Raw genomic sequence first — 23,060 nt, forward strand, 5'->3', positions numbered from 1 at the left:
GTTGTAAAATACAGAGCGTCCAGCACGTCGGTAACTAACACTCAAGCAGAGATTTGGGGCCTGATCCTCAGTTGGTGCAAGTCAGCAAACTGACTTCAAAGGCGCAACAGCAATTTATGCCAGCTGAGATTCTGTCCTTCTGAGATACCTGTCTCCTCAAGAAACAACTTCACTGCAGCTGGGGCAGCCAGCTCGGTCTGGATCGAAGTGATCTTACCAGCAAACAATGCCTCACAGCAAGAAACACTTGACTGTCACTGGCTCCACCCAAGCCCCATTCACCATATTATTCCCCACCCACAACAGTTCCAATGACAGGGATTTCATAATGATTGTGGCAAAAGCCCCCAGCCCCCTATGTCATAAGTTGCAATCATCCCAGTTTGGAGCATGAACCCTGCCACCAGTAATGCAGCCAACTCCCGCCCTGCTTCACTGCTCACAGGATTATCTTCACACTATTGTGCATGTTGTATCAAAGGTTAAGATTTTTTCCCTTCTGATTACTGGTGCAAGACCAGGGCTTGGAGAAGTCCATGGCTCCTAAAGTCCTTCTGTCCTCCGAAGTGTTCCTAACCCTAGAGCCCATGGCATACTTGACTTTAAAATCACATCAGTCTGATTACCATCTTCCTTCCCTACCATCTTCCTTTCCACCCCACTTCAACATAAACTTAGCAGCCAGCCTCTAAGAGTTCAATGTATTTGAAAGCTTGGATGGGGTCATCCACCTTTGGTCTAGAAGTGCATTTTTGGCACTTGGCAGAAGATAGAATAAGGCAAGTAGCAGAGTTCAGACTAGTGTCATGGTCAATCCTGGTACATTATAAGAAGAGTTGTCAACATTCAAGAAGGAGAGAGTGAAAGCTCATGTACACACAACCCAGTAAGTCACATTACCAGAGAGGTACCACTCCTCCCACATCACACTCACGACCCCGAAATAGGTATGTTCCAGGCAAAGAACGGTGCTATAGCCATTTAGCTGCCCATTAATCTCAACCAAGGTGAGATTTACTAATCCTATCCCATGATTCAGAAAGGCGTCAATTTTTAAGGCCTGAAGACACCACTGTGATCATCCAACAGAACCTCATGAATACACAGGCCATTGAATTTCACCCAGTTCTTGCCTTTAGCTCCTGAGCACAAATCTACAATAGACAGGCTCTTGCAAACACTATCTTCTTAGGCCCTTTTCTGCCACTTACTGATACCCCAGAAGGGAACTGGTGGGAATGGGGGGCAGCCTACCCCTAAGAAACTTAGGCCAGAATGTTCAAAAGTAGGTCTTGATTTTGAGGGACACCATTTGGGGGTAATCAATTTGAGACATCTGAAAGGAGGCTGATTTTCCAAGGGGCCGAGCCTTGACACTCCCCTATGAAGCCACCAGGAGGCAGCATTGCCATTACTCTGCATACACAATAATGGGGGTGGTGGTTATTTACTGAGCACTGCTAATGTGCTCAGCACTGTACAGACACAGCGGAAAACACAGAGCTTACAGTCTAAATCAAACACAGGGCAGCACACAGCACTGCCTACGAAGCAGCCCATGGGTTGCTTTGCTGCCCTGTGTTTGATGTAGACTGTAAACTCTGTGTTTTCCGCTGTGCCCGTCCAGTGCTGAGCACGCTAGCGGTGCTCAATAAATAACCACCATCCCCATTATTGTGTCTGCAGAGTAATGACAATGCCGCCTCCTGGTGACTTCACAGGGGAATGGATGGGCCAAACTGTCGGAGGGGCCGGAGTCACATCAGAATGATCTCCTCCTTCCAGCCAAGAGGCATTGCAGCATGGAAGAGAGAAACCATATAAAGAAATAGCTTCTTCTGGCCTCTGCCTTCAAAGCCCTCCACCATTGAGCCCCACCCTAACTTTCAAATCTAGGGCCAGCTCCTCACCACATTGCGCCATTGCCTTCTAACGCAACACTCACCATCTGGGAATCTGATTTCTTAGGACAACGCTGACCCCTCCCTCCCCAATCGCTCTGCCAACTCCAGCCTTGATCACCCACTCACCTGATATCCTCACAGACGCCCCCATGCTTTCTCTCATGCTTCCCTCCACACATGGAAACGAACGCGTCGCTGGCCACAATTTGCAAAGCCTCCCCATTACTCTCTCTTCAATCCCTCCTTAAAAATCCACCTCTGCCAGGATGCCTTGGCAAAGCCAGTGACTAGTTGTGGCTACTGGGACCCCTAGGAGTCCTGCCATAGGCAAACGCACCTCTCTCTGCTGTTACTTTGCTCTCCCAGCCCTGTTCATTCATCTGCAAGCTATTATCAGAATTGGAGTCTGCAAGTTCTCTGGGCAGTGACTGCATATTTAGGGCCATGCTAAGCAGGGCCCTGATCCTTGACGGGAGTCGTTCGGGCATACAGTAAACAAACATCAAGGCAGAATGGCTACACATCAACCTGTTTGAGTGGCTCCCGATTTCACAAAGGTTCCTAGGGGCTGGAACTGAAGTGGTTTCCATCACATGCAGGGTTTACAGTTTGGTTCAGTGGCTCTTGGCACCCCCACGACACAAATTGTTCCAGAGCCCCTGCAGAGGCTTGGCATATGCACTAAACACCCTGCAGGAGCATGGTCGATTTCAAGATTCCTCTGGAGGGACGGACACACACCCCCTCCCAGGAGAGAGAATGACAGATCCCGATGAACCTGCGCATCAGTATGTGCCAACGGGAGGCCAGAGGAGGAGCCATAAGGTGCTGACAACAACTGCCCATAGCAGTTACCCGCGATGTAACCCCACTGAAGCCCCCAGAGTTACACCCAGGGTGGACTTGGCCCCATGTGATTGCTCGCCCAGATAGCACAGGCCGTGGCTGCTGCTGCAAGTTGCCATGGCAACCCCATTAGGCCTTTCTGCAGCCAGCAGCAGCATTGCACAGAGGTGCCCAGCGCACAGCCGCTGGTTGCTGTGCTTGGGCCGTGCACACAGGAGCCTGCGTGGCAGCTGCCAGCCTACAGGAAAGGCTTTTGGGTGTTGAAACGGGGGCGGTGTGGCCACATTGACATCCCAGTCTCCCAGGCTTCCCTTGAGGCACTGTGCATATAGCATTTCCAGCACAATGCACTGGGCATGCTCACCACGTGCACGACACAGATCCAGCCTCCCCCAGCCGCTGGCACACACATTCCACAGCTCCAAGTGCATCACCTGCATAGTAACACATCTTTACAAAGGCACCGCTGAGCAACCTCAGCGGCCGAACCATTGTAACAAGCAGGACTTACCCCGGCGCTTCCTTTTCAGCACCAGATGGGCCAGAATTCCACTAATGAGTGCTGAGGGGCCACACTGTGTCCCCACATAGCAGGCATCTCCCCAGACCTCAAGGATTAGGGATTGCCAGTCACATTCATCCCAACTCCATCATCAAAGAACGCTGCAACCAGTGTCAAATCTACAGGAGTGTATTCTTCTGCCCACCAACCCCCCCACCCATTCCTTTCCCCCTACATGGCTTCAGCAGCTGGGCTGGATGGAGGAGTTTTGCATGCAAGAAATGGATCTCCTGGGAGTGGAGAGAAAGATTGTAATGAGAAGGACACAGCCACAGCCAAGCAGGATCAATATACTAATTCTGCATGCAGCATGTGTGTGGCCATATTTTTTCTAGACTGGGGAAGGCTATTAAAGAGGATAAAGAACTCTAGAGTGGCAGACAAAGCATATGCAAAAATGTACGTCCATGCACCTCTGTTTTGTTAGGTGATAGATACATGGGGAGGGGCGATACACACAATGCTGGAGCATCGCTGGACAGGTGAACTTAGCATACGGAAAGGGAGCTGTGGGTGGCTGCTTGGACACAGGTGTCAGAAAGATGATGCCACTGTTTTGCAGGCTGGGTGTATTTTGCATGCAGGAGGCAAGGTGTAAGTGGGAGCATGTGATAAAGCTGATGCTGAAGTTTTGATGGATGGGCGAGTTTTGCAGGCAGGAGGCAAGGGGCACGTAGATGTCTGGAGTCTGATAACCTGTAATAAAGATGATACCATAGTTGTACTGGGTGGGTGAGCGAGTCTTATACAGGAGGTGATGGGAATGGGGCATTCTGGAGGGGTTTCATAAAGCAAATGAAACAGATTACATGGACAGGCAAATTCAGCCTGGCATGCAGGAAGCAAAGCGTAAGTGGTTGCATTAGCATGGAAGGAAGCACATATATGATATACAAAGCCAAGGCCTAATTCAAATCTCCCACCAGCATAAATTAGGATCAAATCCATTGGAGTCAATGGAGATACAGGTTATACACCAGTGTATAAATAAGACCAGCATTAGGCCCCTAGAAATCAATAGATATTGACAGATGAATTCTGCTTGTAGTAGATAAAGCACATAGAACTCTTTGGCCAGAGCATGGATATGGCATAGAGAGCGTGCGGCCGTGTGGATGGATATGGGAGTCTTGCATGAGGGCAGTGCATGTGCATACGCAGTATTGGGATGCAAAGAGGACACAGGGACAAAAGCCTTGATGGGAAATGAGGTGCCTGTGGATACTTTTCCACGGTGTTACAAGAGGAATGAAGCTGGTTAGCTGCATATATAATAGAAACCACTCTAACCTGGATGTAACTACCTGGAGGAAGAGGAGTGTTATTCAGAGGGCACATGAGCCTGCATGTTACGATGTGGAGGACTAGAAGTGTGGGTGCAAATTTTGGCTGGATTAATATGAATGACACGTGCAAGAGGTCACATGGATGTGGCCATTTGGGGGTGCAGGCTGGGTGCATGGCTGTCCATGTGGGGCTGTAGGATGCATAGCTGCTGGATACAAGAGGAGCAGTGCACGTGGCTGGGGGGTGCAGACTGCTGGCCGGGGCGCATGGCTGCTTCGTGCAGAAAAGGCCGTGCATGGGGCCTTCTGGAGGCACAGGATGCATGGAGGCTGTGCATGTGGCTCTTTGGACAGCAGGCAGCACCCCCAGACAAGGTGCATGGCTGCTGCGTTCATGAGAGGCCATGCATGTGGCCCTCTGGGGGTGCAGGGCCCGTGGCTGCAGCAGGCGGGAGGGGCCCAGCCTGTCACTATCGGGGGGCGGGGTGCAGGGCCCCTGGCTGCAGCAGGTGGGAGGGGCCCTGCCTGTCACTATCGGGGGGTGCAGGGCGCATGGCTGCTGCAGGCGGGAGGGGCCCTGCCTGTCACTATCGGGGGGGGGTGCAGGGCCCGTGGCTGCTGCAGGCGGGAGGGGCCCTGCCTGTCACTATCGGGGGGTGCAGGGCCCCTGGCTGCAGCAGGCGGGAGGGGCCCGGCCTGTCACTATCGGGGGGGGGGTGCAGGGCCCATGGCTGCTGCAGGCGGGAGGGGCCCGGCCTGTCACTATGGGGGGGGGGGTGCAGGGCCCGTGGCTGCTGCAGGCGGGAGGGGCCCGGCCTGTCACTATCGGGGGGGGGGGTGCAGGGCCCGTGGCTGCTGCAGGCGGGAGGGGCCCGGCCTGTCACTATCGGGGGGGGGGGTGCAGGGCCCGTGGCTGCTGCAGGCGGGAGGGGCCCGGCCTGTCACTATCGGGGGGGGGGGTGCAGGGCCCGTGGCTGCTGCAGGCGGGAGGGGCCCGGCCTGTCACTATCGGGGGGGGGTGCAGGGCCCGTGGCTGCTGCAGGCGGGAGGGGCCCGGCCTGTCACTATCGGGGGGGGGGGGTGCAGGGCCCGTGGCTGCTGCAGGCGGGAGGGGCCCGGCCTGTCACTATCGGGGGGGGGGGGGCCGCTGGCCGCCCCAGGACTCACCCAGCACAAAGTAGGGCAGCTCGGTGTTCTCCAGATCATCCACCACCACCATCTCCCCGGGGAAGTCGTTGCGCACCGAGAAGAGCAGCTTGGGCTCCGAGGCCGAGGGGCTGTGCATGATGCTCAGGTCGTTCTCCCGCAGGAAGGGCAGCGCCGACACCGTGATGCTCTTGAGCTTGCACTCCAGCTCCTTGGACGGGTCCCCGTCCGCCTCCGCGGGCCCGGCGGCGGCAGCCTGTGGGAGCCAGCAGCAGCAGCAGGCAAGCAGGGCGCAGAGCCGGGCTAAAGCCATCTTGAGCCCGACCCGCCTTCCCTCCCTTCCCACCGCTGAGAGCGGGCGCGCGGGGGGAAGAGCCCTGCTCAGCGGGGCCGCGATGCAGCTTGCAGGGCAAGGCTCCGGCTCGGATGCACCCCCCGCCGCTGGGTTCCTTTGTTCGCAGGCTGCAGGCACGGGGAGGAGTGCGGTGGATTTCACAGAAGCAGCTGTGCCTCCGAGCCGGCTGCCAGCGCTGCTGCCTTTCTCCTCCTGTGCATCCTCTCCCCGGCGCTCGCTCACGCGCTGCTATCCACCTGCTTTGCAATGTCGGCGGTTGCTTTCAGTTTTTCCCCCCATTACACTGTGCAAATGCAAAGATCTGACCCCCACCACTGCACTCTCCAGAGGGGGCAACCGAGCAGCGCCTTAAAGGACAGCCTCAGAGCTGAGAGCAAAGGCTTTTGATCCTGGATTATCATCTCCAGTGCAAAAATTTGCAGCGTGTCCTGTTCATACCTCTGCTTTTCTCTCACCCTCTCCTAATTTGCTAGATCACCTGCACACCACCCCCCAAAAAGTACAGCTCCAGATTGGTTTCTGGTTGAGGGGGTGCAAAAAGAATGTTTGCAACTATTATAAATGCAGTGGCAGTTTCCCTGAAGCGGGGCAGGAGACTGGCAGAGTGCACGCCAAACGTGGGAAGTGTCTGCCCATCAGCCCATCTCGAGATCATTACAGTTCACCTCTCAAAAGGAATATTGCCAGCTATCTTACACTCCTGCAACCACTTTGCAATCAGCAGAGTCAGGCAGGGTAATGCAGGGTTTGGCTCAACATGGTGTGAAAGTATCATTTGGGTGAAATAAATCAAGCCTAGCCACGCCAAGGGTAGAATGCCATAATAAACTGTTAACTAATCTTTACAAACGCTCTGTAAAGCATTTTGGGACCAATCCAACTCCCACTAAAATCAATGGACAGATTCCCATTCCCTTCAATGGAAACTGGAGCTGGCCCTCATTTCCTCTAGGGCTTGGGGTGCTAACTCTATTTTAGCAATCAGCTGTTAAAACAATACACTTAAGCAAGGGATATTTTTGGTATGCAACTTTGTTTTGTAGTTTGTGTATTCAACCTACAGGCATCCAAATAGATATTCCCTCATGCCTTAACTAATCACCATACCTCTCAAAGTCAGCAGTCCCTCATTACATCCTTATGAATCAGGGTAACATTTTCAAAAGCACCTCAGTGACTAAGGAGCCTAAAACTCGTTTTCAAAAGTGACTTATGCCCAGATCCTCAAAGGTATTTAAGGCACCTAACTGCCATCAATTTCAAGAAGTGAGACATCTAAACACTTTTGAGGACCTGGGCCATTGGCTATTAGGGCCAGATTTTTAAAAGTATGTAGGCACCTTAAAATAGGCATCTAGTGAGATTTTCAGAGACACCTAAGCCAGTTAGGCACCTTATTATGCAGGAGGTCGGAGTAGATGATCACAGTGGTCCCTTCTGGCCTTGGAATCTATGGAAGTTAGGAGCCTAAATACCTCTGAGGACCTGAGCCTAGGTCACTTTTGAAAATGGGGCTTAGCTTCTATGTTACTTAGGAGCATTTGAAACTGTTACCCCCAGGGGTTCTCAAACTTTTGTACTGGTGACCCCTTTCACATAGCAATCCTCTGAGTATGACCCCCCCCTTATAAAATTAAAAATATTTTTAATATATTTAACACCATTATAAATGCTGGGGGCAAAGAGGGGTTTGCAGTGGAGGCTGACAGCTCACGACCCCCCATGTCGTAACCTCCCAACTCACTGAGTGGTCCCTACCCCCAGTTTGAGAACCCCTGCCCTAAATGTTCCTCCGTTCCTCCGTTCCACACAGATCAGATCTGGTGGCCATTATCCTCTGCTTGTAAACGATTTACATCACAAAGAAAGAATCACAAAAGGAAGTTACTGGCAATGCTATGTTGGCACATTTCTTTATATGGGATAGGGGGGGCATAGTGTAAAGGGATACTGCCACTTCGAAGTCCAGTCAGTTTTTAAAAATTAGTTCACAGTAGTTTCAGAGGGTTCACCTGCTTCCAAGTCTCCAACACTGGCGGTTTAACAACCAGATGTTCTCTTGTTAACCATTTGTTCTCTCCCTGGGGCTTTGTGGAAGACAGTAAGGAAATGATAACTAACAATAGAGGGGGAATAGTGAAACTGACCCTCAGATTTCCCACCGTTGCTAAAACTGGCTAAGCAATGCAGTATACCCAGGCATGAAGCCTTCATCGCTTCGGAAACTCCAGATAGTACCAATCGCTGCCGCCCATCTCCTCAGCAGCACCAGCTATTCAAACCTGTCCTCTGCTCTCTACAGAGAATCTATCTCTATCCCAGAAAATAGTGAGTCAAGCTCAAGGTCTTAGTGGTTAATTTTTAATTATGTGTATTACTGTAGGATGTCAGAGCCTCGTGGCCCAGGACCTCGTCGTGCTAGGTGCTGTACAAACAGAACAAAAAGACAGTCCCTGCCTCCAAAGAACTCACAGTCTAGGTACCTTATCTTCCAGGTGTTCAGTGGCTTGGGCCCATCATATCTAAAAGAGCCTAAAGCTCTGGGGTGAAGACAGCTCCACTCCTCTGACACCAGGGAACTCTAAGGTAAAGCTCAGCTGTGCAGGAGACAGATCTTTCTTGGGGGCTGGTCTGAGACCCTGGAAGGAATGCCCCCAGCAGTTATGGACCATCACAGACCTCCTCACCGTCTGCTCTGAGTGCAAGTCTCACTTCTTCAACCTGCCTTCTCCAGTATAAACACAGAGCAGTCAGTGTACGCTTAAAAAGAATGAACCACACATGACAGATGTTAGTCCTGGCGCTTCATGCCCAGCTGGAAGGTGCTCAGATACAATGGTGGTGAACAGTGCTTAATTTGAAATGAAAGAGGTGCTGGGGCTTAAGCAGTTAGGTGCCAGACTCAAGCAATTTTATTACTTTCATAACTGATGCAGCAAGCCCAGAGGTGCCAGGGCTCAGCCCTGGCACAAATTAAGCATTGGTGATGAGGGCGGTATGACAAGAGAAGAGAAAGCTCTGCCCTCGCATAGATTGGGCTCCAAAAAGTTTGCTAGTGTTTTAAAAACTTTGCCATCTAATCCTGCTCAGAGCAGATCTACCCAGCATGATGCTTAAAACACTTGGAGCTGCCAATGCCTGCTCTTAACTAGTTTTCCCATGGCTGCTATCAACAGTGGAGCTAAACTTGCAGTAGCAAAGGTGGTAACTTTAGGGAAAAGATCCCAGACAATGCCAAACTTCTGCCAAGCACACAAAGTGAACACACTGAATATAACATTCTTCTCTAATCTTTTTCATTATTTATTATAATCCTACCCAGAACCATACAGCAGCAGGGAAAAGATTTCCAGAGAGAAATGTGATGTTAGGCACTATCAACCTAATAAACCTGGGCTCAAAGGCAAACCTCACATTGCCTTCAGTGGGACTAGCATTTCACCCCCACATCTCGGTCTGAAATGGATTGATATCAGAGCTGGTCACAGGTTTTGGTTTTAATTTTGAAGAAATTTCAAAATAATAATAAAAAAATAAACAGGGACATTGCTGAGAATTTTTTGCAACATTCCCCCCACCCTTTGTTTTTCAACTGGCTATAAAGCTGGTCAGTTATTTTTTTAATTTTTCAAAATTTTGAATTTAGAAAAAAGAGGAAACATTTTGGAAAAATTGTTGTGATTTTTCTCCCTTTTTTTGGAACTAGCTCTAGTAGAAACAACATCTGTGCTGACTAGAGGGGGGGGAATTCAATTTTTTTCAATTTCTTATTGTACATTTGACTGTGTTTTGTACCTAGTCACCTTCCCTGTTTCCCCTCTATATGCCGTTACGTCTCGATCCTGCAAACTCTTACACATGTGCATAACATGAACCAGGTGAGTGGTCCCATCCCATTGACTGGAATGTAAATGAAGTAAGGTCCGGTTTACACTTCAAAGTTGTAACTATGTTGGCTAGAGCTGTGATTTGATTTTTTTTTTATAGCAAAATATACAAGCCCTAGTGTAGAGGCATTTATTCTGGTATAAAGGCACCTTATGCCCGTAAGGTTATTCCGTTTCCCACATGGGACTAGAATGCCAATATAAAGCAAGTTTATACTGATGTAACTGCATCCACACCAGGGGGTTCCTATCACTTTAACTGTACTGGTAAAGTTAAAATAGTACCACTTTCTAGTGTAGACAAGGCCTAAGTACATGACTGCTTGTAGGATCGAGACCAAAGATTCCTCCATTGTTTGTAAGGTTCTTCTGCACACCAAGAGGGAACAGAAAATCATTTTTTAAAAAGAGGAATGTGATTCTAAAACCACAAAAATTGGCAGGTGGCTGAGGGGGACATATGGCCTATGAAATTGCATTTAACTTACATTTTAAAATGGATTAAATTTCAAGTTGGTGGCATCCTTTTAATATGTAACAACACAGCTAAAGACTAGAGCAGTACCCTTTGTATAATGACATGAATAATAAATACAAATGAATAAAACAATGAACATAACAGTAAATCCTGCATCCGTTATGCCTGTGTAACTTCCAGTGCTGACTGCTAGAAACTTTAGACGTTTGGCATCTGCCTTGCCAACCTCATTAATCATTTAAGTGAAATCAATGGTATATTTTTACAAGGATTAATTTTTTAAACAATAACCAAAACAAGGCTTTGCATCTGTAACTTTGCATCTGTAACACAACCATAATTGGGTGGGGTTGAAGAACTGTAACTGGGAAAATTTAGCCTATTCTCTTAATCATAGATTTCAAGGAAAGCCAGGACCACTGTGATCATCTAGTATGGCCTCCTGTATAACACAGGACAGAGAACTTCCCCAAAATGGTTCCTAGAGCAGGTCTTGTAGAAACGCATCCTATCTTGATTTAAAAATTGTCAGCGATGGAGAAACCACCACCACAACCCTTGGTAAATTGTTCCGATGGTTAATTAGCTGCACTCTTAAAATGTTACACCTTTGTTCCAGGTGGGATTTTTCAGTGATGTTGTTGATTGCTTTTCTTTGAGGTGGCCTATTTATTTATGAGGGGGCTAGGAAGTTAGTGTGGGTCACAAAGGGGTAAATGAGAGCACAGTGCGGCCCTATGATATAGAAGGAGCCAGATCCTCAGCAGGCATAAATTGTCAGAGCTCCCCAGAGAGCAATTTACCCCGGCTGGATCTATGACAATTTCCCCCCAGCTGAGGATCTGCCCCATGAGATCCAGACCAATTATGTTTAAGTACTGACAAGAGCAAGCAAGTTCGGTTCGTTCATTGCAACAGGAGAATTATGTGTGCAGTTCTGGTCGCCCATGTTTAAGAAAGATGAATTCAAACTGGAACAGGTGCAGAGAAGGGCTACTAGGATGATCCAAGGAATGGAAAACCTGCCTTATGAGAGGCGACTCAAAGAGCTTGGCTAGTTTAGCCTAATCAAAAGAAGGCTGAGGAGAGAGATGATTGCTCTCTATAAATACATCAGAGGGACAAATACCAGGGAGGGAAGAGGAGTTATTTAAGTTAAACGCCAATGGCCATCAACAAATTTAGGCTTGAAATTAGATGGTTTTTAACCATCAGAGGAGTGAAGTTCTGGAATAGACTTCCAAGGGGAGCAATGGGGCAAAAACCTAACCGGCTTCAAGACTGAGCTTGATAAGAGGGGATAGTATGATGAGACTGCCTACTATGGCATGGCCCATCTGTGACTCCTAATAGCAAATATCCCCACTGGCCAGTGATGGGGTACTAGATGGGGAGGGCTCTGAGTGACTACAGTGAATTCTTGCCCAGGTGTGTGGCTGCTGGATCTTGCCATCATGCTCAGGGTCTAACTGATCACCAGATTTGGGGTTAGGAAGGAATTTTTCCCCGGATCAGATTGGCAGAGACCCTGGCGTATTTTTTGCCTTCCTCTGCAGCATGGGGCACGGGTCATTTGCTGGCTTGAACTAGTGTAAATGGTGGATTCTCTGTAATTTGAAGTCTTTCAATCATGGTTTGAGAACTTTAGTGACTCAGCCAGAGGTTCTGAGTCCATTACAGGTGGGTGGGTGGGTGTGGTTCTGTAGCCTGCAATGTGCAGGAGATTAGACTAGATGATCACGATGGTCCCTTCTGGCCTTAAAGTCTATGAGATTGAAGGCTGGAGTTGTTCCTTCAGGAGCATATGTTTCTCCGTTACCATAGTTTTGCAAACTCATAGAGCACAATGTATTCTCCAGGGAGCTTCTAAAATGACTCTTGCCACCAAGATGCTGCACCACAAGTAAAAGCTGTCAAATAAATAGCCATGTCTCTGTCCCAAAGGTGCTTCTCCACTGGAAACTAAACCAGTCACAGGACAGAAGAAGCACGTTGTGGCCTCCGGTCATTCTGGCTGGGAGATCTCTGCACACAATAATGATAATTTGTTCTTATGTCGTATGTTTCAGCGAGAGATCTTAGAGTCTTTACAGGATAAGGTGAGTAGCATTATCAGATGGGGAAACTGAGGCATGGAGCGGGGACGTGATTTGCCACGTTCACACAGTAGGCCAGTGGCACAGCCAGAAATAGAAATCAGGTCTCCTGAGTCCCAGGCCAATGTCCTACTCACTGGGACATGATGACTTCCCTCGCAGTGTGGAGATACCACCAATGAGGTAATCCAGGTAGGGAGATTTCGCTAAAGAAGGAGGTAAAGGAGGGGACATGGGAGATGGAACGCAGGAGATTGTTCCAATAAGGCATGTTATGAAAGAAGGTGTGAAGCCAGGACCAATTGAAGGACACCCAAGAAGAAGGATGTTCACTCATCCCATATGATTTAAAACTTCCTGCTCTATTATTTTCCTTGTGTCCCTCCGCCAATATCCCAGAGTCGTGGCATGCTGAATGGGATGAATGGTTGGTCTTGACATTATCCTGTGGCTTGTTGTTTGCATAGTGCTATGGCACTATGCACTGTGTAGCCAACCACTTAACAGGACAATGTGCAGAGCTCCTGCTCGAGAGCTCACAGTCTGGGATTTTCAAGGCGACGGAGGTGCCCAGTTCCCATTGGAATGAAGGCAATGGAGCTGCCTGGAAGATGGAGTAAATGGAAGATGCTCAATTAGTGAACAGCCACCCACCTTCCGTAGCCTGTTGTCAGCTCTGCCATGTGCTTTATTTGGCGGCCAAAGGAGGGGAAACACCTGTCTGGAGTCAGTGCTATGCCACCGCAGTGCAATTAGCATTATTTAAAATATGGCTTTGCCCACAAGCAACAATAAAGGAGCCAGCGAAATGGACAATGTTTCTTTCTATCCTTCTTCTCCAGACGTACATTATAACTCGATTTCTTCCATATAAGCTGCTGTCACGAGAGCTAGAGTGACTGTCACCTTGTTTCAGTTGGCAGATTATTGGCTCGGTTGCATTTGCTCTAAGAATGTGGTGTAAGCTTTGTCTGTTCTGTGCTACAGTTTTGCTATGAGGAAGCTGGTATAGCCTTGGGCATGCTAGCAAGAAGGGATTTCATCAAATCACAGTTCAGCGAGCAGCCTTGTCTGTGGGATCCTGGGTTAGTGGATGCATTGATTCACTTCTAGGGATTTGGTAGAGTCTCCTCTCACTGGGCAGCTTTGCTATACAATAGAAGCAACCCATGGCTTCCAGGTAGACAATGGTGGGAAGGATCAGGGGTGAGGTGATAAGTATGCTGCCTAGAAGTGTTAGACATTTGTAGCTCTATTGGCCACTGTAGCAAGAGTACAAGAAGAACAAGGAGACATTCAATTACATGGAGAGACAGCACATTTTACACTGGTAAAAGGAAATACTTTGTCACACAATGCCAAATTCTCCCGTGGAACCCATTGCTACAAGATATTACTGAGACCAAAAATGAAGCAGGACTCTAAAAGGACTGGATGTTTATATGATTAACATATTTATAATAGTAAGGATTAAAATAAAACAAAAGCCTTGAAAAGGATAGAAACCCACTGGCCCCACAGCATAAGCCAACCTCTAACTATTGTGGTGAGGAGGAAACTTTCCCTGGGGGTAGCATATCCCAGAGCTGTCTGCTGCAGGGTTCTTCTTCTGAAGCAGCTGGTGTTGGAGAGAGGACACCAGACTAGAGGGATCATGGGTCTGATCTAGTCTGGCAATTCCAGGGAGCAGTGGCTCATGGAATCCATTTGTTCAACCTTCCCTAAGGAGCCCTGGGTGCAAATCAGGAAGGCAATACACATTGGCCTCATAGGAATTTGACCTGCACTGCATATGGATTCTAATTAGCTTCTATTCCTGCCAGTATAGGTTCATATATTGTCCTCACCACCATAGTACATGAGCATCTTCCAGCCATGCATTAAGCAACATGACTAACACCAGTCATGTGTGATTCGTTCTCTTTCTCATCCCCTCCCCAGGGGGAAAATAGTGCATGTGGTGGAGTGAGTTTTTAACATATACTCTGCTGTATGTTTGTTAGAGAAACCAGGCCAAAGAAGTCCCACTTGGAGCAAGAGGCAGGGAGATTTGTGATGGCCCTTAACTCCTAGGAATTTTATTCTCAGTCACAGAGCAGCCCCCAGGAAAGATCTGCCTTCTCTGCACAGAGGAGCTTTATCCTTATGGCTGAAAGTTCCACTGGGCCTGAGGAGCAGTGTTGTTGACCACGGTCCTTCTCGCAGGGCTCTAGCTAATCGTTTCCATATTCTGGGCCTAGGCCATTGAGTGCCCTAAAGAGAAGGGCTGAGCCCTTGAACTTGACTTGTTATTTTATGAGAGAGCAGGTGACAGGGAGTTTTGGCTTCTTGAGGGCAACAGGATCTGTCCCAATGTCAGTTCAGGGGCAGGAAGTGGAATGGAAGCCTGGAGAGCAGGGAGAACTGCAAACTAAGTTTTATTCAGAACATCTGGCTCCCGTAAGCCCTTTGGCTAATCCCAATGTCTAATTCCCCAACGTTCCCTAAATCTCCGAATCCTTCCTGTTTCCAGTCACTTCACAACATAATCTCTGAAAGTCTGCTTGCGAAATGAAACACGCCCCATCCCCACCCCCCTTCCTGTCAGTCCTGGGCTGTACTTGTGCTAGGCAGGAAGGGGAGAGGGAAGGCTCCCCAGAGCTGTACAAACAGAACATAGTCCTGTCCTCTCTGCAGTGGGCCCACGCCTACCGCGCACTCCCCTTGGCTCTGTTCCCTGTTATCTGCCACTGTGCTGAGACTATCCCCTGGAAAGTTTCCATTTCTTTGCATTTCCACTGGAGAAATAAATCCCTCATGGTCAAAGTCCTGCTCTTCCGCTCTCCATCCATCCATCCATCCATCTTCCCCTCTTCGCTTTCCGCCCTGCCTGTTTCCCCACCCCTCTCCCCTCGCTGAGCTCCCAGCAGCAGGACCTTTTTCACAGAAACAAGGCAGGGCTCCCTTTAGCTCATGCTTTGCATTTTGTTGTTCTTCAAAAGACATTTAGGAGCCTGATCCTGACAAGTGCTGAGCGGGTGGCTTCAGGGGCAGCTGCGGCAGGGTGTCCAGCAACTCTCAGGATCAGCAGGGGTGCTGGAACAATTTGTGTAGTGGGGGTGCTGAGAGCCATTGAACCAAACGGTAAACCCTGTATGTGATGGAAACCACTTCAAGCCAGGGAGTGCAGCATCTCCCCCCCCACCCCCCATTCCAGCACCTATAAGGATCAGCCCAATATTTGAGAAACTCAGCCTAGTTTCTTCTCCCACCCCTCTTCCCCAAGATCAGTTTGTTAGCCTGGGGTTAGGGGGTGTTTGTGGGTGTGTCCCTCTGTCTGTCTGTTGCCATCTGGAATTGGGAATCTAATCTGGAGCATTAGCCTCCTTCCCACCCCTACCAGCTCCCCCCTCCCACCCTGTCTGCAAGGCTGTGTCTGTAAGGCTGTGTCTAGCTGCTGTCTCAATGCTCCTCGGCTCCAGGCTCCTTTGCAAGGCTCAGTCCCTTTCAACCTTTCTGGGGTGAGGGATAGCTCAGTGGTTTGAGCCTTGGCCTGCTAAACCCAGGGTTGTGAGTTCAATCCTTGAGGGGGCCATTTAGGGATGGGGCAAAAATTGGGGATTGGTCCTGCTTTGAGCAGGGAGTTGGACTAGTTGACCTCCTGCGGTCCCTTCCAACCCTGATAGTCTATGATTCTAGGTGGGGATGCAGCAGCCAGCCACAGCCCCCACCCTCCCGCCCGGGCCAGGCTAGTTCGCCCCCCTCTGAGCCCCAGCGCCGAGCACCTGGGCACCAGTGGCTGGGATTTGAGGAGGAGCAGCCCCCCGCCCCGTGTCCAGCTTTCCCCCAGCCAGCTGCCCCCCCAAGTCAGCGCTGCAGCCCAGCAGGGCTCACTGGGCCTGTCCCTGGCCACTGGCCCTGGGCCAAGGGGGGGCCCCAGTGCCGCCCCCGCGGCGGCCGGGCCAATCCGGGAGCGCAGGCACTGTGGCCGAGGCTCCCATTGGCTGCCCGCCTGCATGCGGGCGGGCGGGGGCGCGTGCGGGGAGGGCGGCGCGGTTATCTCGCGGCCCCTCCAGCGCCGGAGCAGCGCGCAGGTGACAGTGGCGAGGTGGGCGCCAGCAGGGGCCAGCAGCAGCACCGGGGCCGGGCTGCGCTCGCCCGCCCGCGCACGGTGCACGCAGTCCCGGAAGAGGCGCCGCCTGCAGCAGCCCCCGGCCCGGCGGATCTGCTCCCGCCCTAGAGAGGCCAGCATGGCACGTGGCGAGCGCCACCCTGGCAGTGCCCGCTAGAGCTGGAGCCTGGAGTTCGCCCGTGGGCAGCGGCGTGGGACCCGGCTCTCCCCAGGACAAGGGCTGGTGCATCAGCCATGGTGGGGACTGAGCCGCTGGACGGGCAGAGCAGGAGAACCGCGCAGCAGCGAGGGCCGGGAAGGGTGCGCTAAGGGGGAGTCTCCCCGCCCCGCCGGGCCCCCGAAATACGAGCGAGCAAGACTTTGGAAAGTTGCCACCGAGAATGGTGGGCAGCCTCCTCCCCGAAGGGCAGGCTCCTGCCAGGAGCCCAGGGAGCGCTCCGGGGGCGCTGGTAACGGAGGATCTTTGCCTGGACCGCTCTGAAAACTCCCCCCAGGGGTGCTAAGGCAGTTAGCTGCAGGCCAGCCCGGCTGGCAGGGCTTCGGGAGAGCGCCGCGGGGCTTTCCCGCACCGGATCCTTGCGGAGTGCTCGCACCGGAGTTACCACTCCGGTTTCACTAACTCCGGCTTCACAGCGGCTGGCTTCCCTCGTTACCTTCTTGACCCACATTCCTATTGCCTGGGGTAAGTCTTGAAAGTTCCTCTCCCTCGCGGCAGTGGCTGTAACGGGGCGGTTCTCATTGCAGGCACCGCTCGCTCTTTTCCTAGCTGGTGCAAGCAGAAGGATGGGTTATGCTTATGTAGAGTATGCTGAGCTGCCTTGTACCCAGTGTTTTCACCTAGGTTCGTATAGATACGTGACTTACCATGTGGAGATGCCGCACACACAGGAAAATGTGCCAATGCTGAGCTCTGCTGAGCATTGGGACAGTCTCCTAAGGGCAGAAGAGGCAACTCCATGGCTTGAGTTGATTAAAACTGGACTGGCAATGGCAGTGGAAAATATGCTGCTGAACAGTCCTGAAACAGCCAGTGAGTGGGCAAGATGAGCTAATTCCATCTCAACTGTCTATAAGGATATGCCTGTATTTGCCATCTGTATCTATCACATTACATGTCACCAGCAGATAGATTAGATTTGCCTTGTATCAGCTACTAAAACATGAAATGCTCCCACCCTACAACTGCATGAATTTGTGAGCTGCTTCTCCCACCCTCCACCTCACTTTTCAGCAGCCAATACTGTATCCATTGCTTACTTACCTAGAGCAGGGGCTCGCAGCCCAGCAGTCATGACCACCGCTGCCCTTTCCCCATTGCTAATTAACAGCGTGGCCCTGGCTAGATCCCAGGTAGATGGGTGAGAGGTGCCAGTATGGGAAAGGTTGAAAACCACTGACAAACAGGATGCACACGCAGTCTAAACAGAAACTGGAAAACAGATTAACCTGCTGGAAAGGAGTTCTGTGATCTGACCATAGAGGTAGTACTCTGCTTGGGCTCCTGGCACTTGGAGCGGTACACAGAGGGGGAGGTTAGAACAGGGATTAATGCATTTGGCAGCTAAGGAATGGCTGTTGTACCAGTGTTATAAACAGTGCTCAGATACTACAGTGATTGGTGCCCTATGGATACCTACATTAAGTAAAGCAAATTTTAAACTGTGTGCACATGTGCCATACAATCTACGGTGTGTATCCCCTCTGATAACTTAACATGAACATCTCTGGTTGTCTCTCTCTCTCTCGAGAGAGATAAACAGCCACATCATTCAAGCGTACTGCATCAAGTGGGGTTCTGGAGACTGTGGCTCAGGAGAGCAGAGCATGACAGAACCCTGCAATGGGGTTTCCTTGTACGTTGTTGCCTGTTTTGTTCTTTTTTTTTTCAAATCTGCTGTTTCTCTGTGTTCCCAACATGGCATCTTAGCAGTGAGGGACTGTCACCTGGATAGTAACACAGGGGTGTCCTGAAGCCACAGTTGTGCTGCAAATGACTGTTCATTAGTGCAGTCAGAAATCCCATGTTGTTACATATGCTGTACAGGGAGTGGGGGTGGGGGGGTGAGGAAATCAGCGTGTGTGTGTTTATGTGGGTGTGTAAAGGGGGTGATATGTGCACACACCGTTGCCAGGAATTGTTTGAGGATGAGCAGTCTGTGTAACATGTTCTGTTCTTCTGGACTGCAGCTTGTTCTGAATAGCAGGGTAGTTTGGCACAGACAAGTGTGTGTGGGGGGAGAACAGGGCGTACTCGGGCGATCCTACTCCACCTGGCATTCAGCATTTCCGCCTCTTGTGTTAGAACCAGCTGCCATCCTCTGACCCTGCATTTAAGACCATCCTGTGAATAACCCTCCTCCTGGCTTCAAAACAAGTTGTTTATGGGGCGCTGTCCCTGCGTCATCCAACTCCTTCCTCTCCCGAGGCGCAGAGGACTCATCAGGGAGGGCTTGGGAGATGCCTTAGTGCCCTGTACCTCGCCAGCCTATATAGAGGAGCCCCCAGGGAGAGCGGAGACCCAGCTGCCTGGGAACTTTCTGCTGACTGCATGCTGCCCCCCTGCTTTTCCTGTCTGAAATGTTTTGGAGATTCAGTGCTTCCCCCAACAGTGTTGTTAAACAGCGGGTTGGTGCTGGTACTTTGCTTGAGCTGATAGTTTCAGCCCTGCTGAGATAAGAGGCAGCAGTGCAGAGAGTGGAGCGAAGAACGCTTTCCTGGAAACTCTCATATTGTTGTGGTAAAGGGGGAACTAACGTAGGAAGTCACCAGCTTCATAACACAGACATTCTGGCTTCACATCACTGCTGGGCCCCGGAAAGGGAACTTGGTTGGGTAGCAATTGTCTCACTGCAGAAATAGTGGCCTGTTGAGAGGACAACAGCAAACTGAGGTACAGATGAGCTTGTGGGTTCAATTCCTGGCTCTCCCAGTCTCCCTTTGTGACAATGGGCGACTCTCAAAGGCCTAGATCCTCAAAGATATTTAGACTCCTAATGTATATTAGAACCAATAGAAGATAGGAGCATAAATACCTTTGAGGATCTGGGTCTTAGGTTCTCTATGGCTCTGCTTCCTCATCTGTTCCATGGGGATAATCACACTTCCCTGCATCGCCGGGAGGAGTCATTCTTTACTGTTTGTTGGGCATTCACATCCGGTGCTGATGAGTGGCACCATCTACAGGGAGGAAGAGTGTAGCATCAGTGAAAGGAGACTGGGAAGGAGGAAAGGTATTTGGGTTGGGGGATAAAGGAAGAGTACCTGGGTACAAAAAGCACATTGGGATGTAGGGGAGATATAAAGTACGAGGACATGGGAAGGATGGTAGGATGTAGAAAAGGACCTGGAAAAGATATTGACATGGAGAGACAATTCTAGGGTACTTGTATGTAGAAGAATGCTGGGATCTAAGAAAAATGCTAGGCTAGTAGGATGCAGAGCCCTGGGAAATTGGGATGCAGGCCTGATCCTGGGATCTAGGATAAGTATTTGCGAATATTTGATGGTCTGTAGAAAATATAGTAGACAGGGATAGACTGGGAAATTACTGGAGTACTGGGCTGTATGGAAAATTCTGGGACAGGAGGGTGTAAGAAGTGTCACAGTACACATCCCTCTAATGAAACCCCAAATGCAACAGCAGCCAGTCTGTCTGCCAGTGATTTCACTGCTGAATGATCAAATCCAGTCAGCCCAGCCCCTGACTGACATGCACTGGCTGACACCTGCCCGGGGCCTGGCTGATGTGCATCAGTCAACACCGGCCAACATGAAAAGAATGGCTTCTTGGTAAATATTTGCTCACACCATCCCCACGCTAAAATGTGCGTAGCACTTCGTATCTCTTCACCTCGGAGCCAGAGAGCGGCTAATTTCACTGGGACCTGGGCATGCTCATGCTCCACTTAAACAGCTCTGTCAAACTCAGCCACGCTGTTAATTTCCCAAAGAGATACTGCTGCCTCCTTGATTTTAACAGCTAAAATACCCAGCTCCCCTGAAGCATCTGTTAGTGGAGATTCTGACCTTAAACGCCTGAGCATGCTGTACCTGTGTGGGTCTGCTGCACCTCTCGCCTCTTTTTCTAAATGAAACATGTACCATCTGCAGCTGGAAATGTAGTCAGCCACCTTATAAGGAGCATTGTATTGCCTGCAGCCACACAGCGCCTTGTGCTCTGATCCTGTCGGCTCTCACAAGCGAAGGTGGGTCAGGTTGGGCCAGCACTTGGGTGAGAGCAATCCTAGGAAAAGCCCAGCGTGCGACCCACTGTGGTTCTGATCAACCAGCAGGTGTCACTCTTCCCTCTCACTCCAAGCTGAACCCATCCAAGCCTCCAAAGGCAGAGATGAGGCATAACACTGAAGCCTGAACCAGTGGTGGTGGTGAGGGATCCCCACCTGCCTTTCAGAGGTGTCACTGAGCTCCGTGTCCCGCCGTCCAGCCTGTCGCACCCCCCTCAACTCCCCTGGCTGTTTCCTTTGTGTGCGCTGTATTCTCCTCCCTGCCCCAAACTGCTCAGGTTGTCTTTTGGGGGTGCGGCTAGACAGCTGCAGCATGCCACTCCCCGAGATGACCCCTGCCCATGGGCTGCCATCTAGGCTCACGCTGGCTTTATGCCAGCTTCCACCAGTGTCAGACTCGGCAGGAGGAGCCGAGGGTGGGGAAATACACCAAGGAAGAAAGTTGTGGGAGGCATACGGTTGTGCCAAGCACTGGTGGCAAGCAGTGGCCCCCAAAAAGAGGAACCGGCCAAAGCCATGGGGCCTGTTTAGGTAGTGCACCGATCAAGCGTTTTTTCTCAACAGCCTCTGGCAGCGGGACACCTACGCAGCCACTGTGGGAATTCACACTGGCCTCCCCCAGGGTGAGTCCCATAAGAGGGCAAGCAGCAATCCTGCCAGCTGCTCTCTAAACCACCCTCTTAGCATTGGGGGCTCCAGTGCAGGGACCTGTGAATCCCCAGCTCTGGTGAATCTGACCCTTTAGATCAGCTTACAGGGACACCGATCAACCGGAAACCCAGGCAGCCCAGGTTAAAAGCAGTTTCAGGCCGGCCCCTGCCCCTCAGCCCCCTGCCCGTGACTGTGGTTTTGCAATCCTGTTTTCCCCTCCCTGTGGCTGTGAGGAAAACCCACACAGACAACAGGGGAAGCAGATTATATACCATTCTTCTTAAATCCCCAGCTCCCAGACTCCTGTGGTGACATGAACAATCTCATTCCTTTAAAACAGATCTATTTTGTTAACCTCCCCCCCACCCACAGCCTATGTTTCTAGCCCTCCTGGTGGCAAGAAAAAGCTTGACAGTGTGAACCCTAAAGGCTCAAAAAGTAGATTCCAAACAAGGAGAACTCCGTCTATCTTTGTATAAACATAAACTCTCCGTATTTTTAAGCCACTCTCTTGATTTTTGCAGGCCATGATTCATGATTTTTGAATGTTGGCTGAGACACAGCCTGTACCCAAAGGCAAAGCAAACAAAGACAAAGGAGGATGCATTTTTCTGTCATCCGAATTAAAGCACATCAGAAGTCGATTCATAGATGATAAGGTTCGAAGGGACCTCTGTGATCATCTGGTTTGACCTTCTTTATAACCCAGGCCTAGAACTGCTCTGAATGACTTGTAACAGGAGGAGGTAAAACATATCCAGATGGCCCAATGATATGGACCCTTTACGTTTGCAAAGTGCATTGGGATGGAAGGCGTGGCATGCACGTAAGACATTACATTGCTGTAAGGTTCACAGCAGATGGCTGAGTTCCTGAAGCATGATGCCTATGTGTGAATGTTGGGATAATTGCACACCCTGCAGCGTGCTTCTGAAATGCTTACTGGCCCAATGAATTCCCCATTGTGCAAGGCCTGGGCACATGGTTACCAGGTTTGCAGTTTCCATTAGCTAGTGAGATCAATGATTCCTTGACACTTCCGTGGGAAATTGTGTATGATACCTGCAGAGCAGTAAACTGTGCTGCCTAACGATTCATTAGGGGGAGCTACAGAGAAATAGAACAGCAAAAAGGACACAGGGTGGGAAGGAAACCTTGTGCCACCTAAAAGAGACAAGCACAGGGAGAGCTCCCTGAACCCAGGCCTGGCATGTCTCAAGGCAGAGTAGGAGTGCAGCCTAGAGACATAGGCCAGGGAGCTGCTCCCCTCCACCTGCGACATGCTGGCTGGGGAGAGCTCTTCTCCCTGAGAGGCAATCAGGTGATTGGCCTACTGTGAGATCTGCCCTCGTGAGTTCCAGGAGTGCAGTGGCTGTTTGCAGCTGGATCCCATGGGCGGGGGGGGATTGATCCCACACATAGGGCTGCTGCCTCTGAGATACAAAAAACCAGGACATCCACCTGCCTCCCACACCACATACACCCCTGTATACT

At 50.6% G+C, this 23,060-nt stretch overlaps 2 protein-coding genes across 6 annotated transcripts in view; one reads left to right on the top strand and one right to left on the bottom strand.

The window, feature by feature from the left end:
* Window positions 1-6,485, bottom strand: part of ASTN1 (astrotactin 1) — a 188,593-nt gene extending 182,108 nt beyond the window's left edge. For all 5 annotated transcript variants that reach the window (XM_073356476.2, XM_073356474.2, XM_073356475.2 and 2 more), the window contains exon 1: window positions 5,766-6,485. In XM_073356476.2, coding sequence (XP_073212577.2) covers window positions 5,766-6,057 — 292 coding nt within the window. In that variant the 5' untranslated portion in view covers window positions 6,058-6,485. The remainder of the gene's footprint in view (window positions 1-5,765) is intronic.
* A 10,167-nt stretch (window positions 6,486-16,652) lies between these two features.
* The window catches only part of BRINP2 (BMP/retinoic acid inducible neural specific 2), a 52,287-nt gene continuing 45,879 nt past the window's right edge, over window positions 16,653-23,060 (top strand). The window contains exon 1 of the mRNA XM_073356478.1: window positions 16,653-17,353. The gene's annotated coding sequence lies outside the window, so the exon portion shown is untranslated. The remainder of the gene's footprint in view (window positions 17,354-23,060) is intronic.

Source organism: Lepidochelys kempii, chromosome 8, assembly GCF_965140285.1.
Source record: "Lepidochelys kempii isolate rLepKem1 chromosome 8, rLepKem1.hap1, whole genome shotgun sequence".
Taxonomy (NCBI): domain Eukaryota; kingdom Metazoa; phylum Chordata; order Testudines; family Cheloniidae; genus Lepidochelys; species Lepidochelys kempii.